The following is a 23,744-nucleotide window of genomic DNA, read 5'->3' on the forward strand; positions in this document are numbered from 1 at the left end:
TCCTTGGCTGTGAGCAGCACAGGAACCCACACGAGCAGAAAATCCCCCTTTTCACAGGAGTGGTTTTGACCAGCAGAAAAACCCAAACGAGCAGAAATTCCCCCTTTTCCCTGGGAATGTTTTCTACCTGCTGTGCTCCCCGAGGGTGAGGGTGGCAGACCCTGAGCACTGACCGTGCCCCATCCCGATCCCCGCACGGCAGGCGGGGATGCTGCCGGCCCAGAGGGAGGGGAGCAGCGGCCTCCAGGCAGCCTCTCTGCCTGCCACAGCTCTCCTGAGAGGATCCCTGGCACGAGGAAGGGAAATCGTCCCCATTTCTGGGGATGGACCCTGCACTGGTCCCAGTGCCTGCTGGACTCAGCCCCTTTATCCGGGAACCCGTCACTGCTCCCCAGAAGCCCGGGAAGGTTCCCTGATCCACACCAGGAGGGTTTCTCTGCTCTGTCCCCCTCCTCCCCCTGGATCTCCTCCCTCCCCTGCGGCAGACACGAGGCACAGCTCATCCCAAAGCCGGGTGTTTTGCTGTCTGCCAGCTCAGCAAGACCAGAGCCTTCTCTGCATTCATCCCACTTCTTTGCAGAGCTGCAAATCTCCACTTCCTCTCCGCAATTCTTAAAATACCCGTGGCATCAGCTGGATTTTATGCCTTTTGCAGGAAAAAAAATGAAACAGGAAGGGCAAGAAGAGAAGTGCCATTTCTCCCTTCAGGTTTCAATAATTCTGAGATTTGTAGTGCAAAAGCCCTTAGTGACCTAAAAGCCACCTTTCCCAAGAGTTTGGGGCAGTTGTGGGGAACATCTGGGTCTATTCTTAGAAGTGAAGGGCTTGGCAGTGAAAGTGCAGCTCACCCTGGACAGGGGCAGATAAAGCCGTGGGTTAAAGGGAACTGCAGGCTTAAAGGGAATCCTCCTGTTCCAAGCTACAGGTGCTGGAGACAGCAAGAGCAGGACCTGGCTGAGCACCCCGCAAGCGCCTCCTCAGCCCCTCCTCTGCAGGGCAGAGGGGGCCCAGGGTGGGGAGCAGTTTGTACGGCTGCTCTGTCTCAGCCCAGCTAATTCAAGGTGAAGTTCTGTCCCATTTTGGGATCCTCCAGCCTCTGCCTCCCTCCCACTTCTCCATCCTCCCCCTGCATGTCATCCCTCTGAAGCTCCTTCCTCCCAAGCAGGGATCCCCGTTTGCTCAGGCCTGGGTGTGCACAAGGAAGCTGTCACCTCGCTCCAGGGTTGTCCCTTCCCTAATCCTTACAGGCAGGGAGGAACACTGGGGACAGCACCCCGAGTGCTGGGGACAGCACCCCGAGTGCCGGGGACACCGCCCCGAGTGCCCTCCCCCTTCTCTGAGGGCTGATCATGAGCAGGACAGGCACCAAGGCCATTGTCACCAGGTGGATTCCAGCAGATCAAACAACACTTCTGGGTGTGTCTGGAGGGTCCTGGGCACCAGCAGGTACAGCCAGCAGGTCACTGTCCCGGTAGGGTCATCGGTCCCCACACACAGCCCAGGCTGGGCTGCTCCTTGTCCTCCTTGAAGGAGGATCCACGTTCACTCACCCTTGTCAGGAACCACGGGAGGAACAGCTCATCCCTGGCCCCACAAAAGGGTATTTCCCTCTCAGCCCCGTGGCAGGGGTTGAAGCTCAGCCCTTTGTGAGGCCACTGGTGTGAGATGGGAAATCCCACACAGAGGGACGGGGGTGTGTCCATCCAGGTGAGTCACTTCAGCCCCACCGTGAAGTGATTCAGGCTGTCCCCTGGAAATGTGGGGCTGCACAGCCCCCCCAAAGCCCTCCTGCTCTGCCTCACAGGCTATCAGCACCGGCGGAAACACCAAACCCCAAATCCCCCGACCAGCTGAAGCACGAGAGGCACAGAAATAGCTGAAGCGAGGCAGAAATAGCTGAAGCCACGAAAGAAAACCCCAAACCCTGCGGTGGTGGGAGCCGGGCTGGCAGCAAACCAGGCTCCCCTGGGAAGCTCCAGAGTGTCCAGGGATCCTCTCTGCTCCCGGCACACCCTGCCGTGGATCCCAAATGCCACCACCTGGAGCTGGGCTGGCACAGCAGCCTGGGGATGTCCCTGTCCCCCCTCCCCGTCTGCCCGAGGGCAGCGGTGCCACAGCGGCACACGGAGCACATCCCCTCGCGTTCTCCCGGTTATATTTATCCGCCCCAAAGCCATCTCCCCGCGCCTCTACAGCCCGGGTTTAGCTACAAACTCACCGCCCGGGCACGGCTGAGCTTTCCCGGGGCTCTTTATCAGCTCCGCCACAGAGAGAGAGAAACGCGCGCCTCGCACCGGCACGGGAGAGCGGCTCTGCCTTCTCCCCATCCCACCGCAGTCACCGCCCCGATCCCAGCCCTTCCCACCCTGCCGCAGCCGCCCGGAGCAAGGAAGGATCTCACAAATACCATTGGCAGCGAGGGGCGAGAGCTCAGCGCCGGAGCGTCCCGCGGGAGCCGTGGGGAGCGCTCAGCCCGAGGGGACACACGAGCACACGGGCTCAGGGAGTGTCGTCATGGGATGACAAATGTCCTGGGGACAGCCCAAATTCGCCACCCCCTCGTGCCGCCCTCCCTCGTCTGCCCGCGGCTCCCCCGGGCGAGGCTGGTTCTGAAAGCGGCGCATCAGAGCCCGGCACGGCCCCGGGCACCCGCCCAGCGGGGCTGCCTCCTGCAGCTGGCACGGCTGGGGCACGGGGATGGGATGGGAGCGGAGGGGATGTGGGAGCTGAAGGGCCGCGTCCCCCAGGGCACGCTGGGGATCTGGCACTGCATCCTCTGGGCTGCTCCGAACTGCAGCTGGCAGCTCCCGAACACCGAGAAACAGCTCCAGCAGCATCCTTGACACCCCTTAACCCCTCACATCCTCACCCCAGACCGGGCTGGAGCTGCAGGGGACCCCACCAGAGGCAGGTGGTGCATCCTGTTTGCTCTCTCCTCTTAGACCCTGTCCGTCTGCCAGTGCAGCATCCACTATTTCTGGCCTGGATCCCGACCGCCAGCACAGCTGCACAGGTAGGAAAGCAGGACAAAGGCAGCTTTCCAGCCTCCAGCCCTCCTGGCTGTGCAGGCAGCAGCAGCTCCAGGCTCCCTGAGGACCCTGGGCAAGGATAAACAGTGAGGGCAGGGTCTGCTCCTCGCCCTTCCATCAGCTGCCCCAGCACAAGGGGCCTCAGTTCAAATGAAAACCGGGCAAAACTTTGGGTATGAGGCTCAAACCCCACAGAAAGGACCCCTGCCTCATTTCTGGCCCCTTTGGACACGCTGCTGGAGAGGACAGACCCGCAGGAGAGCTGGGAGCCCCACGTGTGCTGGGGGCCCAGCCTGAGCCCCCTCCTGCTCTGGTTTCCAGTTTGAACTCCAGCCCGGGCAGGGCTCTGGTTCCACACAGCTCTGAGATGAAAGCAGCTGCCCTCCCTTGGGCTCTTACTGCCAAGGAAGAGCATCTCGAGCCCCGACTCTGCTTTCCAGCACCTCTTTGAGGCTCCATTTGCCTGCTGGCTGCTCTGGGAAGGCACGGCCCTGCCAGGGGAGCCCTGCCCATGAAGGGGAGAGCAAGGGCGGCTCTTGGGGCCATTTCAGTAACAAAACCCCTTCACGGGCCCTGCAGCGAGTGTTCCTCAGCCCCTCAGCTCTGCATGAGCCCCCAGGCATCTGCTGAAGCTGTGGAAGTCCAGCAGCTTCCTGGACACCGCCGACTGTTTGGAGGCTTCCTTGCCAATGTCACATTTCATTCTTCCTAAGGAAAGGAATGAGTTTTCCGGAAACAGCAGCTTTTCAGATTTAGCATCTCTTTCCATCCCCAGAGCCGACTTTGGAAAAACAATCAGAGGGGAAAAATGCATGTGATTTGAAATTCACTGCCAGGACTGCGCTCACAAACAGCCCAGGAGAGCACTGCCCACCTGAGGGGAGAGAAAAGCAGGGAGAGCTCAAACTTCCAAATGTGGCCAACCTGGGAGAGGCCAGGCTGCTTTCCTGGGGTGGGAGGGGCTGGGAGCTGGCACAGCTGTTCCCAGCCTCCCTCCAGACCCATTCCCTGGGCATTCCCTCCCTTGGACAGGACTGGCACCAGCACAGTCCCTGGGACAGCCCTGCACTGTCACAGACATCTCTGTCACCAGCTGGGAGAGAACAGCTCTCTGCTAGCAGCAAATCCTTACGGAATCCCAGAATGGTTTGGGTTGGGAGGGACCCCAAAGCCCATCCAGTGCCACCCCTGCCATGGGCAGGGACACCTCCCACTGTCCCAGGCTGCTCCAAGCCCTGCCCAGCCCTCTCTTGGCACTGTGGGGACAGAGTGATGTGACAGGTGCTGGCAGGGAGGGCACGCAGAAGCAGCCTAGAAAGGAAGGGACAAGGGTTTAGGGTTGCACCAGGACAACGAGGTCAATAAGAGGATTTGATTACAGGGCACAGGCACCAACAGCCCCCTCTGCTTTCAGCAGCACCCTGAAACTCCAGTCCGGCCTGGAGAATCACAGCAGGGACTCGCCCTCGATCAAACCCATCCAGCACAGATCTCTCAGACAGCAGCTCCCCTGTCCCAGTCACGTTTGGTGGCTGGTGCTGCCTTGAGGCGTGTCACACCTCAGAACGGAGGTGTGACTCAGCCTCCAGAGCAGCCAGGAACAGCAGCACCGCTCAGCAAAGCCAGAAGGTGGCAGGGAAAGGAGCTCCTGAGAGCCCCAGGGCTGGGTGGGAGCTGCGCCAGCCTGAGGAAGGCTGGACATGACCAGAGCAAGGCCCCTCCGGGGTCAGCGCTGTCCCAAGCACTCGGAGCAGAGGAGCCCAAGGGAAAATCAGAGTTTGGGTGCTGGGGAGGGGTCCTGCCCTCGTCCCACCACACCCAGTGGATGAAAGGTCACTGTGGCCCTGTCACAGCCGCAGCTGTGCCCACCCCAGCTGTCACAGGGTGGGGGGAGGTGGGAACCTGAATCCACCTGAGCTGGGGCACAGGGCCCTGCCAGGGGCCACGCACAGGCTGTACATGTCCCTGTCACCTGGGCAGTGACACCGCGTCCCAGCAGGGCTGCTCGGAGCTCACAGGAGCCCAGGGGGAGCCCTCTGAACACAACAGAGAACAGGGAAGTTGCTCCAGAGGGGATGTGCAGGTTGGGGCCTGGGCAGGAGCAGTCATGGCCCTCCCATGAGCAGAGATTCCCTCATTTCGAGGCAAAATAAGGAAGCAGAGTTTGTGTCACAGAACAACCGGGACACACGGTGCCACAAGGTCCAGGGAACTCCGATAAAACCCCTGCTGGCTGCCTGGGCCGTCTCACCAGGGCCGAGACACCTCTGTGTGATACTCAGAGATGATAACGCGGTCCTGGAAGCCCAGGGAAATTTGTTCCTGTGCTCAGGCTTAGCCAAGAGAAAGAATCCCAGAATCTTTTAGGTTGGAAAAGACCTCCAGGATCACCAAACCAAAGCTTTAAGTGAAAGACAGAAAGGAAAAAGAGCTGCTGAGCTGCAAGGACGCTTGGAGAGCTCCCATGGGAGGGAACAGCATCCCAGGGAGGTGAATGGTCATGGTGAGATGGCTCTGATCAGCCAGAGGATGCTGAGGGAAGCGCTCAGGGCAGAAGGACGAAGCCCTGCTCGCTGCAGAGCTGGCTCATGTGCATTTGTTTGCAGCTTGGGCCCGAGCACGCAGCTTTTTGCTTCCTTTCTGGACGGGGCCCTGCTCTCTGCTCGTTATCGCTGCTGCCATCGCTCTTTATTGCCCTGTCACCGCTGCTCGGGGCCCCAGGGAGCAGCCGGGGTGCCGGGCCAAGGGCAGGGGAGCCGGGCAGCCACACGACCGCACAAACAGCGGGTGCCGGAACGTGCATCACCCCGGCCGTGCCAAAATCCCCGGCACAGCCCCCCGGGAACCGGGAGCCGGGACAAGGAGCGCCGGGGGTGGCCGGGGTGGCCCGGGGCAGGTGACTGTCCCTTGCAGCTGGCAGTTGTTCCACACAGAACAAAGGGAGCCAGCACGGGCTGGTGCTGCAGCAGCCCCGGGATGGGGTGGAACAGCCCCAGCCGGGCTGTCCGTGGGGTGTGAGGGGGTGGCCGAGGGCTTGGGACGGGACCAAAGCCGCCCGTGTCCTCTCCGGGGCATGGGCAGCAAAGCCCCCACGCTCCTGCCTGGGCCAGGCTCCAGGGCAAACCCATGGCCCAGCAGGATCCCGCTCGCTGCCAGCGGAGCTGGCACAAATATCCCTTTAGCAGCACATTCCTGATCTCCAGCACCATCGCTGCTCCCTCCCCCGATTCTTCCTGGGAAAAGGCATCGCTGCCCGCATCCACGGCTTTCCGGGCGCTTTCCCCCACGGCACTCAGCGCTCGTGCACACGGTGCCAGCCCCTAAACAAAGCCCTCCCCGGTGACAGAGCAGCCTGGGGAGCAGCGGCGGAGACGGGAGAGGCTGAGCCGCAGGATTCCCCACGCCCGGAGCCGGGAGCACCGCGCCCTCCGGGGCTCTTACCTTCCTCAGGGCGGGCACGGGGGCCCAGGGAGTCACAGCCCCCTCCGAGGTCCCGGCCAGCGCGGGGGACACAGCAGGGTCCCGCAGGGGACATCGCGGGTCCGCCCTGCCCGGGGAGGGGTCGCGGGTGCCGGCGGAGCCCCCGCGGCTCCCGGGCTCTGCAGCCGCTTCAGAGCGTGCGGAGCAGAAAGGGAAGCGCGAGTTATTTCGAGACAACTTCCTCTTACACAGGGAGGTCCCGCAGTGACAGAGCTGTCCCCGTGTGGGTCTCCGGCGCCCGGCGCGCTCCGGACGGGCGGGAGCAGGGAAGGAGGCTCAGCACTGCCCTGGATCCAATCCCCTCAAACCAGCCCCGCCAGTCGGGCTGCTCTGGGACCGGCCTGTGAGCCCTGGCACCGCCCCTGGCATCGGCCCTGGCACCGGCCCTGGCACTGCTGCCAACCATCCCAAACAGGGGCAATCCCTGCGCTGCTGCCGCCCAGCGAGGCAGAGCGAGCCCGGATCCTCGCACCTCCCAACAAACCGCGTTGCTCCGGGAGACGGAGTCCGTCCAAAGGCACTTCTGCAGCCGCCCGTTCCAGGCACGGTGTTTGTGCCTCTGCCAGCGCCTCCCGCCCGGAGCATCTCCCACGTCTGCTTTTGCTCAGAGCCCCTGCGGCTGCCCCGGCAGCTCCTGCCTGCTGCCAGCTCGGGATGCAGCCCGGGCAGGGATGCCCGGCCCCTCTGCAATGCGTTCACGGAGCAGTTTGACTGCCCTGACAGAGCCTGGAGCAGGTCTGGCCGTGCTCAGCAGGGTGTCATTGTCACCGCGTGTGACTCCGAGTCAGGAGAGCCGGGATGAGACCCACGGGCCCCAGGTGTGGCTGCTCCGGGCTGCCGGGCTCCGGCGGTGCCCTGACCCTCAGTCTGGATTGGGATCTGTTTACAGGCTGGCACAATCTCGGGTGGCACAGGGCAGCGGTGAGGGGACGCAGCAGACCCAGCCCAAATGTGGAGATGAGCGCTGCTCCCTGTGGGGTGTGGGGCAGGGTGGGATGAGCCCCCAGCCCCGCCAGCCTGGGCAGCTGCTGGAGCCCTGCGTGCCCCTCGTGTGTGCCCCAGGCTCTGCTGGGCACAGAGCCCAGGACAGCCCCAGCCCAGGGCCCAACCTCTCCGGCCAGAACTGTCCCCACCCGTGGCCAGGGCCATGCTGGATCAGGCCCTCTCCCCAAATGGCACCTAGAGTAGGGTCTGAGGTGCCGAGCTTTGCTGGGGAAGTAGATGGGGGAAGAAAATCCCTCTGGAGGGAGCGTGGGAGCTGCAGCTGACGCTGCATCACTTCCCATTTCTTTTGCATGAGGAAAAGCCTTAGGTACCGCTCCGTACCTGGGCCCCAGGTCAAAAATAACCTCCTTCCTTCCTGAGCGGGACAGAAAGGCAGCAGGAGGCAGCTCAGGCTGTCAGCGTCCCTCGCTGCCAATTCCCTCTCGCTGCGCTGGTGCCAAGTCCCGCATCCCCTTCCCCAGCCCCGCCCGAGCCGCCCCGCGGGCAGGAAGGCTCCGGGAAGCAGCAGCAGCAATGAAAACATCCTCGTTTCCCCCGGCCCGCGTTCATTCACGGGCGCTCCCATTCATCAGGGACACGGACACGCGGCCCGGCCCCGCGGGCACCCCCGGCCAGCCCCGCGGGCAGGTGGGCACGGCCCGGACACGAACGGGGCGCTTTGTCCTGCCAGTGTCACAATTAACACCTTCAGGAGCCCAGGAGAAGGTTTGGGGTGTCACTGCTCCGTAGTGCGTTGTCCCATGCCTGTCCCCCTGTCCTGGTGCCACCTCTGTCTGCCTGTCCGTCCTCAGCAGGAATTTCCCAGCGTGCAGGAGCTGTGGCACGGGCCGGACCTGCCACACGCTCCTGCTTTCCATGCAAATTCCAGAGGGAAGAGGGCTCTGGCAGGACTGGGGGTGGGAGCCCCACACTTTGCGTGGGAGGGGAAGGAGGGGCAGGGGCTCCCCAGCACCTCGTGTCGGGTGTGCTGTGGCTTTGCTGCACTTTCAGGGCCGGGATCTCCCACTTGCTCCCAGATATTTTCACTCCTCCCCTCCCAGCTGGTCACTGCGGGCCCCGAGCCTTCACCATTCCCTAATTTTCCCTAGAACTGGACTCTGTCCCCCTGCATAGAGAAGGGAGAGGCCAGAGAGCTCCCTCGGACAGTGTCTAAATGTCCAAGTGTCCATAGCACACACCCAGCACCCGCTCACGGCCACCAAGGGATCCCAACCCAGAAATCCATTTCACTAAAGCGTCCTGCTGGGACCCTTTAGCCTCACCCTACCCCTTCCCCTCCTGCCTTTTCCATCTCTGCCACAGCAGCAGCATTAACCCTCTCCTGCCATGGGGCCACATTTCCTTGTGTCAGCCCCTGGAAGGGGGAGGAGAGGGTTGGTTCCCAGTGTTTTCTGATGTCATTGAACACCGAAACACAGCTGACAGAAACCCTCAGAACAGCCCAGGGAACTGCCAAATCCCCCCAGATGACATCAGCTCCTGGCCACAGAGAGAGGAAGAGCCAGGTATGATCCTGCTCACACAAAGCCTTCAGTCAGAAGACTGAAAAAAAAAAGGGAAGAACCAAACTGAAGCAGAGAAAGAACCTCTTGTGTGGCAGGCCAGGGACAAAGCAGCTCTTTGTCCCTACAAATGCTGTGCTCTGGGATTTACAGGTATTTTAGAGCCCTGCCTGGTCACTTCTGTGCATAGGTGGGGTGCAGAGAGGTCTTGAAGAAGTCAGGATTTTCCTCACATGGAAAAACTCTGTCTCCTGAAATGATCTCCTGATACTCCAGGGCTGGAGCCCCTCTGCTCTGGAGCCAGCCTGGGAGAGCTGGGGGTGCTCACCTGGAGAGGAGAAGGCTCCAGGGAGAGCTCAGAGCCCCTTACAGGGCCTAAAGGGGCTCCAGGAGAGCTGGAGAGGGACTGGGGACAAGGCATGGAGGGACAGGACACAGGGAATGGTTTCCCAGTGCCAGAGGGCAGGGATGGATGGGATACTGGGAAGGAATTGTTCTCTGTGAGGGTGGGCAGGCCCTGGCACAGGGTGCCCAGAGCAGCTGGGGCTGCCCCTGGATCCCTGGCAGTGCCCAAGGCCAGGCTGGACACTGGGGCTTGGAGCAGCCTGGGACAGTGGGAGGTGTCCCTGCCATGGCAGGGGTGGCACTGGATGGGCTTTGGGATCCCTCCCAACCCAAACCATCCTGGGATTCAATGAAACAGAAAAAGCTCACCTGAAGCACTAATTCCAGAGGGGGTTCCCAGCCTGGAGAGGACCTTGCTGCCCAGGCAGGGGCTGTCCTGCCATGGGAGCACCCACAGCTCTCTTTGCTCTGGAGATCCCGCTGCCACCTGAAGCCGTGCCGGCACTGGCAGCTCCTCGCCGAGGTCACACCGCTGCGACACCAACACGGGGCGGGCTCCTCCTGGTGCTCACACTCCGGCCCGTCAGAGCCCCTCACAGCCCTTCGGTTGCCACGAGCCCCCCCAGGGCTGTCAGGGTGGCGGTGCCGGGGTGAAGGTGGCAGTGTCAGGGTAGCGGTGGCAGTGTCAGGGTGGCGGTGGCAGTGTCAGGGTAGCGGTGGCAGTGTCAGGGTGGCAGTGCCGGGGTGGCAGCGAGCGGGGCCGGCGCTGTTTCTCCTCCCCATCCTGCGCTGACGTTTGGTTCCTATTTCGGCCACTGCCCTGCACCCTCCCCGGCCAGGGGAGCTCGGACAGCTCCGTCCCGCCCTGGCTGCTATTCAGGGATGCTTTGCTTTCCCCCGCTTTAATTCCCGTCATTCTGTGGCTGCTGTAATGACGAAGCTCACAGGCAGCCGCGGGTCCGGAGGTGTTTGGCCAAAGCAAACGGAGCTGTCCGAGCTCCTCTCCCGTCCTGCAGGGAAAGCTCCCCTGGCAGGCGGCCAAGCCCAGCCCTGGGTGATTTCCTTACAGTTTGTGAAGGAACAGGTCACAAACCAAACACTGCTTTGATGCTGCAGCTCTATTTTCTACCCTGGCCTCCAGCCCAGATCTATTTTTACTCCAGCAAATATAGAAGATGAGGGGAGCTGGGCACAGGGAAGGCCAAGGTGACAGCCAGAACTGAAGTTGCCTTTTTTGTTTCTCTAAACTGAGTCACCTCCAACCCTTCTTTTTTTTCTTTATTCTTTTCTTTTTTTTTTTTTTTTTTTTTTGTATTGAAAAAATCAAAATAAGGAGATAAAAGATAATAAAAATAAACCATGGAGTGTTCAGGTCTGGGCAGCGTCTCAGGATGTCCTGTGAGGGTGGAAAATACCATTTATTTGATAAAGACCGTGCAGGTTCTACCTGCAGGTTAATCCCAGGTCACCCACCTGTGAGCAGGAGACTTGGGAGCACCTGAAGGAAAAAATCCCAGTGCTGCGGTGGGCGCTGGAATTGTCTCATGCCAGTGACTTGCTGAGCCTTTTCTGCTCCCAGGTCAGCTCCTCTGCGGAGATTTGGAGCCTCCTCCCGTGCCTCCCACCCACCCAGGAATTCCTTGACCCAATACTGCTCCTGTACTGGAAATAAATCAACTTTTAATATTTTACAATTACTTTAAAAGTTCTCTGCACAGTATTTTACAGATCAGCACGGGCTTTACACAGATTTGCTGAGGCTACACAAATGTACACAACTGACCCCAAAGAACCCTGGAATTATTTCCAGAAAGCATCAGAGGTCAAAACCTTCGCCAGGATTATGAGTCCCTGCAGTTTGTGCTTGGTTTTCTCTATGGGACGGAAATTCTCTTGTCCAGGATTTCTGTAGGGCCAACTGAACCCAGAGGGATTGATGTCCTGGCAGGAATTTAGCCAAGGATATCAAATCCCAAAGAGCAACGTTTGACAGGATAAGGTACTATTTCAAAGGCCTGAACAAAAATAACCACCTGCCAAATTCCAGCCCCACTGGGGACAGTGCTAAGAGCTCGCCAGGTCCTGTTTGCTGTTTTCTGGAAGATCAAGGGACTCCCTGGACTGACCCCACTGTGGCTGAGCCCTGCAGCCCTCGGACACATCCAGGGAACACAGAACCTTGGGATCAAGCTGCTTTGAGCCTGCAGCAGGCAATGAGCTCTTGTGCTGTCAGCACTGGTACCATCCCCAAAAAACCCAGAAACAGCCTGAGGCTTTTCCAGTCTTATTTCTTTGCTCATGGGGTCAGACTACCCCTAAATATGCTCAAATATTGCACCTTTCTGTACCTACAGCCTTGCAGGGAGAGGGAAGAGGTTGGAATGTTTGTGAGGAGGAGGATCTCAAATCCTGTTGTCACCTGCAGGTGTCACTCGGTGGGTTTGGCGCTGGGTCCTTCCCCAGCAGATGTGTCCCTGCAGGTGGGCTGGAGGCAACCCTGGTGCTTTCCCCAGTGCTTCCCTCCCTGCTGGGAGTCCAGCACGGCTCCTGATGGATTTCCAGCAGCTACTGAGGGTTCAGCCCTGGGCTGGCACTGGCTCACAGTGCTGGGAGCAGGACGCAAGCCCAGGGGCTGGACAGGGAGAACAGCTCGGTGCTGGAATCCTGCAGGGATGAGGAATTCCTCTTCTGGATGTACAGGAAATACACGAATCCATCACCAGCTGTCCTTGCCCTGGGATGGCCTATTGCACTCCACGCTGCAGGGTCCCTGCTCTGCTCTGCTTCCCTGCAGGACACCCAACCTCCAGGATGGAAGGGAAGCCTTGAGAGACCTGTCCCCATCCCAAAAAATCTGTCCTGAGCACCCTTGACCGGTACAGGTGAAATACCACCAGGACACGGTGAAATACCATCAGGACATGGGTTGGGTGACCTGCAACTCCCATGTGCTGACAGATGCCTGACCCCACTGAGCCAAGGACATTCCTTTTCCCAAATATCCCCCCAGGAGCTCACCCTTCCCCCCTGGTCCCGCCTGCGCCGTTTTCTGGCAGCGAATATCCCTGTCCTTGCCCTGCCCTCCCCACACAGGCACTGGCATCTGCTGATCCACGGGGGGATATCCAGAAACCACCTTCCCCCCTTGCTGAGGAACCCCGAGAGACACCAGAGCACAACGATCCCATTTCCCACTGAGCCTGGAGCAGGAGCAGCTCAGCCACCACACGGACACCGCAGTGACTCCTCAGCTGCAGGAGGTCTTGGACAAGCAGGGCTGGGCATCCTTTTCCTTCTCCTGAGCCTGGATTGGTGTGGGATGGAGTCTGGTCTGAAAGGACACGGCTCCCCTACGGCAGGGCCCCACTGAAGGTGGCAATGGGCAAACACAGCAGGGAGTGGAACTCGGAGTCCTGGGCAGGCCCAGGGGACCCTCGCAGGGCCAGGGGGTCGCTGTCCCTGGGCTTGTAGCACACGGAGATCTCACACCTGTAGGGGGACACAAGGAAACAACCCCTGAGGGAGCTGTGGGCTGAGAGCCCTCAGGGGCAGCGGGAATGGGGCTGCGAACGCAGCGGGGATGGGAATGGGGCTGCAAACGAAGCGGGGATGGGAATGGGGCTGCGAACGCAGCGGGGATGGGAATGGGGCTGCAAACGAAGCAGGGATGGGAATGGGGCTGCAAACGAAGCGGGGATGGGAATGGGGCTGCAAACGAAGCAGGGATGGGAATGGGGCTGCGAACGCAGCGGGGATGGGAATGGGGCTGCGAACGCAGCAGGGATGGGAATGGGGCTGCGAACGCAGCGGGGATGGGAATGGGGCTGCAAACCCAGCAGGGATGGGAATGGGGCTGCGAACACAGCGGGAATCAGCCCAGTCTTTAACAGGAATGGAGGCTGAGCACTGAGTTCAGGACTTTCAGCTGGCTCAGACTGGGACCTCGAGCAGCATCACCCACCTGGGGCATTTGCAGAAATTCACCAGGGAAAATGAGAACTTCTGCATCCCCCAAGTTTCGGGAAGAGGGAAGGAGCTCCTTTAGCATTTCATGAACTCCACCAACCCCCTAAGTTTCACAACAAACAAGTTGACCATTTCTCTTTGGGGTTACTAAAGATATAAGACGCCAAATATTTTTCTGTTGGAAGCAGCATCACTTTGCAGAGTTCTGCTCAATCTGAGGGTGGAATTACAATGGTTGTACATTTTTTAAATCTGTGAGTTTGATCTCCTGTGCTCATGGAAACTCTGTCACCTGGGGAGCCAGGTTGGTGCCCTGGGGACACCACAGATGGGTGAACAGTCCAATGAACAATTCCTGCTTTAGCCCAGACTCTCCCATCAGGATTGTGAGTTCCCTCTGCAATGGGGATACCAAAGGAGGGGACAGCCCAAAGGGGGTTTAGAAGGTGAAGGCTCTGCTCATGCACCCAGAGCTCTTCCAACACCTCCTTTATCTCCCACAACCTCTGTCTCACGACTGCTCCTGCTAGAAGAGGAGTCTTTGGGGCTGAGGAGTGGACAGGGGATCACCCTTCAGACTGTGGGACTTCCTGAAGGTAAACTCCTCCTGGGATCTGAGCAGGAGCACCCACCCCAGCTGAGCTTGGGGCACAGAGCCCCCCTGGGGCAGGACCCCATTCCCAGCCACGGCTCAGGGACAGGTCAGGATGCACCACCCCAGCAGCTCTGGCCGCAGTTCCCACCTGGTTACGCTCTGCAGGATCTTCTGCTCATCCTGGTCCAGGCACACGGCGAAGGACGACTGGACCCCGATGATCTGGGCCTTGTCCACTTTGATCTGGGACACGCTGATCTGCTGAGAGGAAAGGCTGGAGTGAGGGAGCTGCTGCCTCAGCGCATTCCCGGGGCTGGGCAGGGGAGCTGGGGGCAGGACTGGGGCCAGCAGCAAAGGAATGCCCCAAGGAGCTGCTCTGTCCAGCCCTGCTCCCCTCCCAGCTGGGCCAGGCCAACCTTGTCCCCCCAAATATAAAAGCTCCAGGACTGGAGTTACCTGATTGAAACTTTTCTTGGATTTGGAGTTCTGCCTCTTGACCACCTCGGTCATGGTTAGGTTGAGACATTCTGTCTTCGAGGCTGCAGCAGAAGGAAACTGCCATGAGCTGGGGCTCTGCAGGGAACGCAAGGGGTCCCTGCGCCTCTCAGAGCATCCCAGAACTGGGGCTCCAGCAGGATCCCACTGCTGGGGGGATGCAGTGCAGTCCAAATTCCCTCCCCTCGTGCTCAATGCATGGAAAGCACTGGGGACACAGAGAAACGTCCTCTGGGATTCCAGCTCCTTTCCAAACACGGCAGGAGAGGAGATTTAACCACCTTGGGCTGCAAACAGGGGAAAACCATTGCCCATCATCGTGAGGAAAGCCTGGCTGTCCCAGCGTGGCCTCTCCTGAGCCCACCTGGAGACGCCTCCTCACGCCTGGAATTGCAGTGACATCCTGTGGTCAAACGGGAGAACCAACGGAGCCAAGCCCGGGGATCAGATTCCTCTTGGAAGGAAGGACATTCATGGAGAGGTTTCTCCCCAGAGAGGAGCTGATGCAAACCCTGAACCGGAGCAGGAACACCCAACTCAACATTTAGAGGGGGTGAGAAACCAATTCCTGATGCTTTTCTCCCAGGACCGGCTCCATGGATGGGCAGGGACAGGAGGGAGCTCCATGGAGCATGCAGGGACGCCTCCTGCTGGGTACACCACCATTCCCCTGATCATCCTGCTGACAAACACCTGCCAGGCACACGAGGAAAAAGGAACCAAACCCCCTCAGTCTCCTCAGAACCGGATGTGCCTGGTGGCCAAAGCAGCAGCTCTTACACGAGAACGAACCAAATACACACAGGGACCAAGAGCCTTGGAGCTTTTCAGAGGCTCAAAGCTTGATTAATTGGAAACCTGGTTAGGAAAAAGGCTCCTGAGGCCAAGGCAGGTGGCTGGAAGCTGTGTCTGAGCTGCAGGAAGGGAACCAAGCTGGAGCAGCAGCTCAGGAAGGGGCTGCTGCCATCCTGCTCGGCTGCAGGACAGGCACCTGGCCCTTGGTCCTGCTTCATTTAGCAACAGCTTCACCTGTTGCTCCTCCTTGCTAAATAAGGGTTGCTCTGGAAAGCATCCCTCTCCAGTGACCATCCCGGTGTTTGGGCCATCCCAGACCCATCCCTAGTGGATGTTTTTCCAGCTGGAAGCTTTAGGACAGTGGGACACGACATGTCCTTTGTCCCTGATGTGGTCCTAAGGACAGCCAAGGACTGCAGTACAGCCCAGGGGACATCAGGCACCTCCCACGTGCCTCCTGCACTCACACCTCCCTCACTTGCTCCAGCCAGAATTCCACACTGTTCCCATGCTCCACCAGTGCCTCCCCCCTTCCCCGGGCACAGCCCCCAGGACCCCGGTACCCACCGAGCTCCTCGTGCTTCCTGCAGGCCTTGCTGAGGTTGACGGACGTGCAGACCTTCTCCACGTCATTCCAGTGGCTCCTGCCGCTGGCAGCCGTCTGCAGGGAGCAGCCAGAGCCCAGGGGAGAGAAGCACAGAACCATTCAAGCTTGGGAAAGACCTTTAAGGTCAAGTCTAACCCTAAATCTAACCCTGCCAAGTCCTTAAACACCGCATCTACATCTTTTAAGCACCCCCAGGAATGGTGACTCCACCACTGCCCTGGACAGCGGTGCCAGGGCTGGAAAACCCTTTTGGTGAATATTCTCTAATATCCAACCTAAACTTCCTGTGGTGCAGCTCGAGGCCGTTCCCTCTCCTCCTGTCCCTGTTCCCTGGGCTGCTCCTGGTGCTCCAGCCCCTTCTCCTTCCCTGGACACGCTCCAGCCCATCAGTGTCCTCCTTGCCATGAGTGTCCCAGAGCTGTCCCCAGCACTGGAGGCGCCCCAGCAGTGCCAGCACACACCTTGCTGTACGCAATCTGTAGTGTCAGTGGGATTGCTTCCCTGTCTCCATCTATTCCCAGCCTTTTGCTGCCTGGACCTGCAGGGAACAAGGAGCAAATGTCACACAGGGCCTTTTTATCCCCAGCCTTCCCTGGCTGCTGGTACAGCAGCGCACCCAGGACCTGCAGAAAGGGGGGAAGGGGTTTGCTGAGCACAGCTGCGGGGAAAAAAGGAAAAAAAAAAAAAAGATAAAAGGTGGCTTAAAAGCTGCAGAAAGCAAAGAATCCAGAGTGGAATTACAACACAAAACCAGTCTGCAGAACTGAGAGTGGCTCTGGCTGAGCCGGTGCAGAGGGGTCAGAGCTCCAGGAAAACACAGAGCAACCACGACGCCACAGTGCTCTCCCTGCTCCTGTTTGTTCAGGCAGACTTCTGCCCACGTTAAATTAGCCCTGGAACACCGGGCCTGACACTTCCTAACTGGTTTCTTCCCCCCCGGATAATTTTTTATTGTGAAATGGTGCCAGAGGAGCCAAGGGGAAAACATTGGAGTCAGCACTGGCAGCTTCATGAGCTGGAGGGAAGAGCTCTTTGCCCGAGCCTGATTTTGGGGGAGTGGGGTGGGGACACTTCACACGGGGGTGTTTTGTGGGCTCTGTTTAGAAGGACAAGGCGAGCTCACACCAAAGCTGAAGAACGTGCTCGGGTGCAGTAGTGGGGGTTGGCCATGAGGTGTCTGTGTGAGCCGCACTTCAGAGCATCCTGCCCCGGGTACCCGCGAGGAACTGCAGCCAGATGTTCCTGCCACTGCTTCTGCTCTCTGAATATCACTAATGTTATAAATTCGTAACGTAAAAGTACATAAGCTGCACGCAGAGGGCTCCAAGAACACACACAAACCTGGCTTTGCCCAGCAGACTGAGGAAATGGAATGAGGGGTTTTATAAATGACACTTTTGGACAAAGCACAAAGAGAAAGCAGCAAAAAGGAAGGATAAAGAGCTGCATTTGGCAGGTGCTGATGAGAGGAAGGAAACAGGCTTGAAGGTGTTTTATTGTAAATCCATTCTAGAGTTAAGAGCAGCGCAATCAATCAGGCATTGCCATGGCTTTGCTCCGAAGGGAATACAGAACTGGGATGTTTCGCTCCCAAACCAGTGAGGAGCTGCCTGGATCCTCGCTCAGCCTGGCCCAGACCCCTCCTGCAGTCCAGGCTCTGCCAGCCCCTCCTTCCCTTCCCTTCCCTTCCCTTCCCTTCCCTTCCCTTCCCTTCCCTTCCCTTCCCTTCCCTTCCCTTCCCTTCCCGCTGCGGTTTCAGACCCTCAGCAGGTCAGGGGGTGCAGAAGCAGCTACAGACCTGAGGCCTTGATGGCCCTGGTGGCTGCTGAGTGCCCCAGCTCCAGGGAGTGGATGAAGACCTCGGTCCTCTTCTCTCCCCCAATGAAGGTGAGCTGCCAGGGGGACAAGAGGGGACATTTGGGGGTGAGGGGCCCAGCCATGCCAGGCAGCCTTCATCCCTCTCACTCCCTCCCACAGGACATGGGTCAGTTTGGGAAAATCCTTCCATGTTTTCAAAGCACCTTTCAGCAGCTGCTTGGGGTGGCACCTGCCAGATTGTTTGAACAGGCCCCCAAAACAACCCAAACCCCTCATGTTCACTTACAACTCCACAGCCCACCGGAAAAAAACCCACAGTAAGCCAACAGCAGGGTCTGGGAATTGCTTTGGGAGCACAAATCCCTGGAAGAGCAGCAGCTCTGCTCACCAAGCCCTGCTGCAGCTGCTCTGAGCCACAGCCCCAAAGGAGGGGTTGCAGCCCCAAACTCAACCTTCCCCACCACATCTGCGCCAGGCTCACAGCGGGGTGTGGAAATCTCGCCCCATGGAGGGGCTCAGTTTGGGAAGCAGAGCTCTGGAGCGATCCCAGCAACCTGAACAACCTGGCAGCACTGACAGGCACTGCCTTGTGCCACGGGGAAGGCTACTGGGCTGGAAAACGGCTCGTGGCACTTCACGGTCTGGGCAGCACCTGGATGCCCTCAGTCCCTGAGCCAGGAGCATCAGCCAGGGCACCACGGACAGCCAGGGGACGAGAGGGGACCGAGCTCTGCCTCAGCAGCACGTGGTGGCTGTGCCACACCCCCCGGGCTTCACAGGCAGCTCCTAACAGGTGGCACAGGCAGAGTCATCCCCCTTGTCCCTCGCCAGGCTGGGGCTGAGCCCTGTGCCCACCTCGGTCTGGTAGAGCTGCAGCAGCACGGGGCGCGTGGCGAAGCGGCAGTAGTACAGGATCATGTCTGCCAGGATGGGCAGCTGCTCCTGGGAGTCCTCCTGGGGCTCAGCCTCGGGCTTGGCACACTGTGGTGGCAGAACGGGTCAGAAACGTGACGGGGCAGGTGGCACCTCCAGCCACAACTGCCCACCCCACCCCACTGGGGATGGAAACCTCCTGCTGACCACCAGGAGCCCCATCGCCATCCTGTGTCCATGTAGCATGGCAGAAGGTTCTGCAAAGAGCTCCCCGGTTCCCTGGGGATGGGGCACACCCCGCCCTGCCCCTGGCACACACGCACCTGGCACAGGACGTCCATGGGCAGGTTCATCAGCCCCAGGACGTTGCGCTCGTACCAGGGGTCCAGCAGGCCGATGTAGTGGGAGATGTCGTTGGTGCTGCTCTCCATCCCAGCCAGGGAAGGGTCCTGAAACCAGACACTGGGGTCACCTCGGGGTCCACCTCAGCCTGCCCCACCTCACACAGCACCCCCGGGCCAAGCTAAGCCCTGGTGACACCGCAGGGAGGGGACACCCACCTGTGCCCGGGGCGAGGGGTCCCCCAGGGACGGCGAGGGGTGATGATGCATCTGTGGGGTCGATGGAGCCACGCAGCTCCTCTTCACAGGGACGTAGAAAAACTGCAGCCTGAAGTACCGTGTCAGGGAGGGGCAGGAGCTCTCCTTGAACCTGCGGAGGTGCAGAGGCTGAGCAGAGCATCCCGGCGGGGCGAGGCACCCGCGGCCAGCCCGCCCCGGCTCACCTGAGGTCGCTGTAGGCGCGGGCCACCTTGCCCGAGATGCGGTCGGAGCCGAACACCACGACGCGGAGCGTGGCCACCTTGGCCTCCTCGTCGTAGCTGAGGAAGGGGCGGCGGGGCAGCCCGAGGGGCCGGGGGCGAGCGGGGCGGGCCCGTGCTGGCCCGGGCCGTGCTGCGGCAGCGAGAGCGCGCGGCGGGAGCGCGCGGGGACGCGCGGCTGCGCCGGGGACGCGCACAGGCTCTCGGCGCGCCGCAGCGGCAGCGACAGCGAGCACGGCCCCGGGCAGTGCCGCAGCTCCCGCCGCAGCACCAGCTGGCTCTTGCTCTTGAACAGTTTGTAGAGCCTGTTGGTCAGCGACTGCCGGCACCTGGGGGCCTTGTCCGCCTTCGGCTCCGTCCTGCCCGCCGTGTCCAGGGAGCTCTCATCGCTGTCCTCGGCGTAGCCGCTGTCCATGCAGTCCTTCAGGCTGGACACGAACGACTTCAGGGACTTCCTGGAGACCACGGTCAGCTCCGAGATGGAGTCCTTGGATGAGGTGAAGAGGGACACCCGCGAGGGCCTGGAGCCCTCCTCGGACAGCACCGAGTACACAGAGTCACTGGAGATGGCACAGAGCGGGGCCAGCAGCGAGTCCTGCTCGGGGGAGCCGCCGTCGGTCTCCACATCCTCCACATCCTCCTCCTCATCCTCATCCTCCTCCTCATTCTCCGAGGCCAGGGGCTCAGCAGTGCTGCACTCCTTGCTGAGGACATCGTTGAGGATGTCTGAAAGCAACCAGAGGGAGAAGGTGTCTCCAGCAGAGCCACTGCAAACGTGGTGACCCCAGACCCCACCGCCACTCCTTGTGGCCAAAGCTCTCCTCCCTCCTGGTGTCAAACAAGGAGCTGGAAACCTCCTCCCCAGTGTTTTTAGGTTTCCACAAAAGGCTCAGGTGCAATGCAAAGCAAGGTGTGTTTCTCTCCCCGAGGTTCTGGTTGGGTTCTCCAAAGGCAAACTCCAGCTGGGCTTTTTCTTCCTTCCCCCCCAGCTTTCACCACACCCGCACGTCTGATCCAGGTTTAACCAGAGGGCAGGAGCAAAGCCAAGCCTGTGGCTGATCAAACCCCAAACTGAGCCACCCTGGCTCCCTTTTAGGGCTGGAATTCACTGCAAAGCCTGAGCCAGAGCTCTGCTCCTGCTTGCTGGGGCCAGCAGGGAACGAACACAGAGCCCACCCAGGAGCAGACAAGGTTCTTCCAGGAATGGGGAAGAGGGAGACACCAGCTCAGCACAAGGGGAACCTTCTACTTCTCCAAAACTGCTGGGCCCAGCCGAGAGCTCAGCAGAGGCCCCCGACTCACCGAAGTTGTCCTGGTCCCAGCTGTAGGTGTAGCAGCGAGCGGGGGGGATGGGGATGGGGTGGAGCTTGCGGGGCTGGGCCTCGCCTGGGGAGAGAGGAGGGACAGGAGTTGGTTTGCAGTCCCCCTGTGCCACCCCTGCCAGCTCTCCTGGCCTGGGAGGTGCCACCCACCCCCTGCGTGTTTTGGGCAGCCCAGGCCATGCTGAGCTCCGATGGGGCTGTCCTTAGCCCCAAACACGTGCGGTTGGGCGGAGGGGACACTTCACACCTTTAGGAGCCACCAGATGCCACAGCTACCATCTGATCTAACGCTCTCATCTCACCCTAAGTTGTTCAAAGGCTGGACAATTTGCTTTGTTGCTGTTTTACTGAAAGCCTTTGTGGCTCACGGTGTGGTTACTGACCCGGACCTGGGGCGGTGCTTTTTTATTGCAGCTGTTGCCCTTGGCTGAGACTGCAAAACCGCTCCCCACTGCTGCTGCTGCGGGGCTGAGCTGGCAGCAAACCCTGGGGAAGGGAAGGATGGGGGGATCCTCACCTGTGATGGCAGGAAAGGAGGCGGCCCCGGCGATGTCGCGCAGCACAGCCTGGAGCCGCTCCCGGGCCAGCGCGGGGTCACTGCTGGCGGCCGCTGCCTCCTGCGCATCGGCAGCGCTGGCGTAGAGCTCCAGGAGCTCCTCCAGGGGCTTGGACTGCGGAGCAGAGCCAGGGGGAGACATTCAGGGGGTCCCTCCACTGAGGCAGCACACGGGCAGCATCACTAACGGGGTGACTCTCTCCCCTCCACTACCCCCATCCCCTTAAGCCCCCCCAGACTTTTCCAAAGAAAATCAAAATGTTGTTGAAAACACCCCAGGGGGCTCCTTCATTAGTTTTTGCCTCTGCCCCAAGTGTTTCTCTGGTCAAACAAACACTTTTGCTGATTTTCAAGTCTGGGGGCCCTTCCTCTCTCCTCTTCAGGATGGGAAAGGAGTGACGGGGTGAAAGGGGAGTGAGCCCCCTGCACACACTTCACCAAACACCTCAGATCTCAGATTTAACCTGAGAAGGGAAAGATGTTTATTTTTCCTCCCAGAAGCATTATCAAAACTCTTTTCCTTTGCCAAGCCAGCCCTGCTTTGGGTACAAAATCCAGCAACCAAGTGCCCTGAACTGCTCCTGTGGCACCCCAGGGTGGGCACTGCCCCAGCCCACCTTGAGGAGGGGGTGCAGCCTGTCCAGGTCGCAGCGGGTGCCGAAGTTGGCCTGGTAGAGGTGCTCGAGGAGCAGCACCAGCGTGGAGTGCTGGGGGGGCTCGCTGGAGCTCAGCTTCTCGGCGATGGACAGGAACTCGCTCTGCACCTCCGAGCGGTTCAGCAGCAGCACCGTCCTGGGGACAGGGACACCAGTCAGGCCAGGACACCGAGCCCAGGCAGGGCTCCAGCCCAGCGGCCACTTGGCCTCACTGGACACGAGTGACACCGCAACATCTCCCTCCTGAGGGTGCAGCTCAGAGGAGGAGCTTTAAGGATGGCACAGGTCTGTTTCCCAGCCTCATTTCCCTATTTACAAATGAGGATGGCAGGGAAAGGTTCAGCCCTCGAGTGAGGTGCAAAGTCTGACTGCTCAGAGCTGCAAGACTTTCCCTCCTCGCTGCTCTGGGGCTGGGATGGACTCGCTCCTGGCTCCTGTCGGGGTGGTGGCTCCCAAATTCATGGATCATGGCATCTCCCAGCTGTTCTCCAACATGTGCTGAGATCAGCAGCTCCCTGGGGAGGAGACTTTGCCTTCCCCACATCTCAGCCCTGCAGGGTCACTGGCACAGGGAGCCCACAGACCCCATCCCAAGCCTCTGGAAATGCCCCAGCCGCTCTCCTCACCCTTCCCACAGCTCAGCCCGGCTTTCCAGCCCTCCTCCCCAGCCCCTGGGACATGCTGCAGCAGTGCCAGCCCGTGGGGATGCCACAGGGAGCCCCCAGCAATGCCCGTGGCCACACTTACACCGTGGAGCTCTGGTAGTTCTTCACAGGCAGCCCCTGCTCTGTCCTCACCAGCCTCTGGAAAGTGATCCCTGGGGAGAGAGCAGAGGAGTGAGGCTCAGAGTCCCCGAGGGCTGCTCAGCTCAGCAGCACTGAGCTGGCTCTGCCCCCAGGGCAGTCCTGAGCTGGCAGAGCCCTTGCCTGCAGTGGGAATGGCAGCACCAAGAGTCCTCCAAGAGTGGGGACAAGGCACAGCCACCCAGTGAGGGGGCCAGTCCAGGAGCGGGGGAGCTCGGGAGGGGAAGGGTAAAATCCCAGAGTGATGGGAAATCACGCACAGGATGGGACAGGAGAGCTGCTCCAGCCCCAGTTCCTCCTGCCCCACTGCTTGAGTGGGACGGGAATTCCATGGATGACATTTACCAGCTTCTCCCACTTGCTTTAGCCCCACACAGCCTGGATGTCACACAGGGCCTGCAGGGCACTGCCACCTCCCTTCCCGCAGGGCTGGGGCCCAGGCTGATCCAGCAGGAGGGAGGCTGCTGTGGGCAGCCATGCCCTGGATGCCTCGCTGGGACTGTCCCCAGGACACCAGCTGACATCAGATGGGTCTGGGCTGGGTGGCAACAGCAGAGCCCTGTCACCCCAACCAGCAGGGCAGGGCCACAACTTGGGAAAACCTTACGGCATCAGCAGGATCCAGCCCCCTTATCCATGCAGGCAGCCACATCCCACCCAGCTCGGCACCCTCAGGGGGCCCAGCACCCATGGGGGCCCACCCCGACCCACAGAGTCAGGGCAGCAGTGACCCCTCCTGCAGAGGCACAGCCCCTGCGTGCAGATCAAAGCCTTGGCACTCCAGGCAAATATTGACAGCGGCTCATTCTCCCTCAACCTTTACCCTCATCCCAATAAAAAGCTTTGGCCTCAGCCCCCAGCAGGGCAGGGGGCCGTGCAGCAAGCCTAGAACAGCCTGGAAGGTCCTGGCAGCTGAGCAGCAGGGACACAGCCTCACTGGTTCTGGAGAGGGATTCCCAAACCCTGCAGCCAACGCCTCCCACACGGTGCCTTTGGCAGGAGGAGGAAATCCACTCTGCTGTGGGAGGGGAAAAGCTTTGGGACCAAAGCCCCCCCTCACACAGCCTGGGGCACGGG

The 23,744-nt window shown here is 60.2% G+C and overlaps 2 protein-coding genes across 5 annotated transcripts in view; both read right to left on the reverse strand.

Annotated features, from left to right (window-relative positions):
* PIK3R6 (phosphoinositide-3-kinase regulatory subunit 6) overlaps positions 1–10,210 on the reverse strand; it is a 30,123-nt gene extending 19,913 nt beyond the window's left edge. Inside the window, exon 1 of one of the 4 annotated variants that reach the window (XM_039562545.1) lies at positions 9,731–10,210. The gene's annotated coding sequence lies outside the window, so the exon portion shown is untranslated. Of the gene's footprint in view, positions 1–2,218; positions 2,302–2,407; positions 2,510–6,470; positions 6,757–9,730 lie in introns of those variants that run through there. The other 3 variants (XM_039562543.1, XM_039562544.1, XM_039562542.1) reach the window with 3 other exon arrangements.
* An 806-nt stretch (positions 10,211–11,016) lies between these two features.
* Positions 11,017–23,744, reverse strand: part of PIK3R5 (phosphoinositide-3-kinase regulatory subunit 5) — a 46,915-nt gene continuing 34,187 nt past the window's right edge. The window contains 15 exon segments of the mRNA XM_039562455.1: positions 11,017–12,850; positions 14,071–14,183; positions 14,379–14,461; positions 15,780–15,873; positions 16,281–16,357; positions 17,618–17,711; positions 18,493–18,618; positions 18,834–18,959; positions 19,071–19,221; positions 19,295–19,425; positions 19,428–20,056; positions 20,633–20,716; positions 21,170–21,323; positions 21,826–22,000; positions 22,612–22,681. Coding sequence (XP_039418389.1) covers positions 12,712–12,850; positions 14,071–14,183; positions 14,379–14,461; positions 15,780–15,873; positions 16,281–16,357; positions 17,618–17,711; positions 18,493–18,618; positions 18,834–18,959; positions 19,071–19,221; positions 19,295–19,425; positions 19,428–20,056; positions 20,633–20,716; positions 21,170–21,323; positions 21,826–22,000; positions 22,612–22,681 — 2,246 coding nt within the window. The 3' untranslated portion in view covers positions 11,017–12,711.

Source organism: Corvus cornix, chromosome 18, assembly GCF_000738735.6.
Source record: "Corvus cornix cornix isolate S_Up_H32 chromosome 18, ASM73873v5, whole genome shotgun sequence".
NCBI lineage: Eukaryota > Metazoa > Chordata > Aves > Passeriformes > Corvidae > Corvus > Corvus cornix.